Raw genomic sequence first — 770 nt, forward strand, 5'->3', positions numbered from 1 at the left:
AGGCTAGCGTTGACGACACAGCCACCAAGTCATCCGCTAAGAAGCCACGCTCTACCAAGAAGTTGACTGCCTCGACGCTTCTCTCGTATGACTACACCAAGCTACTAGAGGTGAACCCCAACGCTCCTCAGGATGTGCGAACTGTCATCGCTATAGTCCTTCACAAGGATGAAGAAGCCGGCAAAATTCCCTGGCACCTGGCGTACCCGTGGTCGGGTCGACCACTCCGGTACGATCCAGGTGAAAATCGAGATATTCATCGAGCTCACGGCCGTTTCTGGATGACTCATCGACGCGCTTTCTGGAAGTGGGCGTTCCACGTCCCTCTCGAAACAACCCCAGCTCAGTCCAATCGCCGCAAGCTGAAAATGCGGGCAACTCTCGCTCGTCTGTCCTTCACGAGCGTTTGTATCGAGACTTGGGGCTTTTACGCGTTCCTCGAGAAGCTGGAGAAGCGTCCTGAAATGTTCTGGCTCGGAGGCCAGCCCGGCAAGTCTTCACGCGGAGGTCGTCAACCCCAATGACCCATCGCCGAGGATCTCGCTGTCCTCCACGATAAGGATCAGGCCAGATACGAGGTTACGCTCGAGAACGCTCTGAATCCTGCGAAAGCGGACACCAATGGGTACTCGCAGGTACTCTCCTTCGTTGAATTCACCAAAGCCCTGAATCCCGAGGCCATCGCGAAGAACCGTCTCTCCATGACTGCGTTGGCACGCATCCGGCAAGATCTCACGTCTGGAACCAAACTCAAGACGTCGTGAATTATC

General features: G+C 55.5%; 1 protein-coding gene across 1 annotated transcript in view; it reads left to right on the plus strand.

The window, feature by feature from the left end:
* The window catches only part of PPTG_11661 (hypothetical protein), a gene marked incomplete at both ends in the record, with an annotated part of 2,479 nt that extends 1,715 nt beyond the window's left edge, over positions 1–764 (plus strand). The window contains 2 exons of the mRNA XM_008907787.1: positions 22–507; positions 613–764. Of these exons, the coding sequence (XP_008906035.1) occupies positions 22–507; positions 613–764 (638 nt within the window). The remainder of the gene's footprint in view (positions 1–21; positions 508–612) is intronic.
* Between the last annotated feature and the right edge of the window lie 6 nt (positions 765–770).

Source organism: Phytophthora parasitica (assembly GCF_000247585.1).
Source record: "Phytophthora parasitica INRA-310 unplaced genomic scaffold supercont2.27, whole genome shotgun sequence".
NCBI lineage: Eukaryota > Oomycota > Peronosporomycetes > Peronosporales > Peronosporaceae > Phytophthora > Phytophthora nicotianae.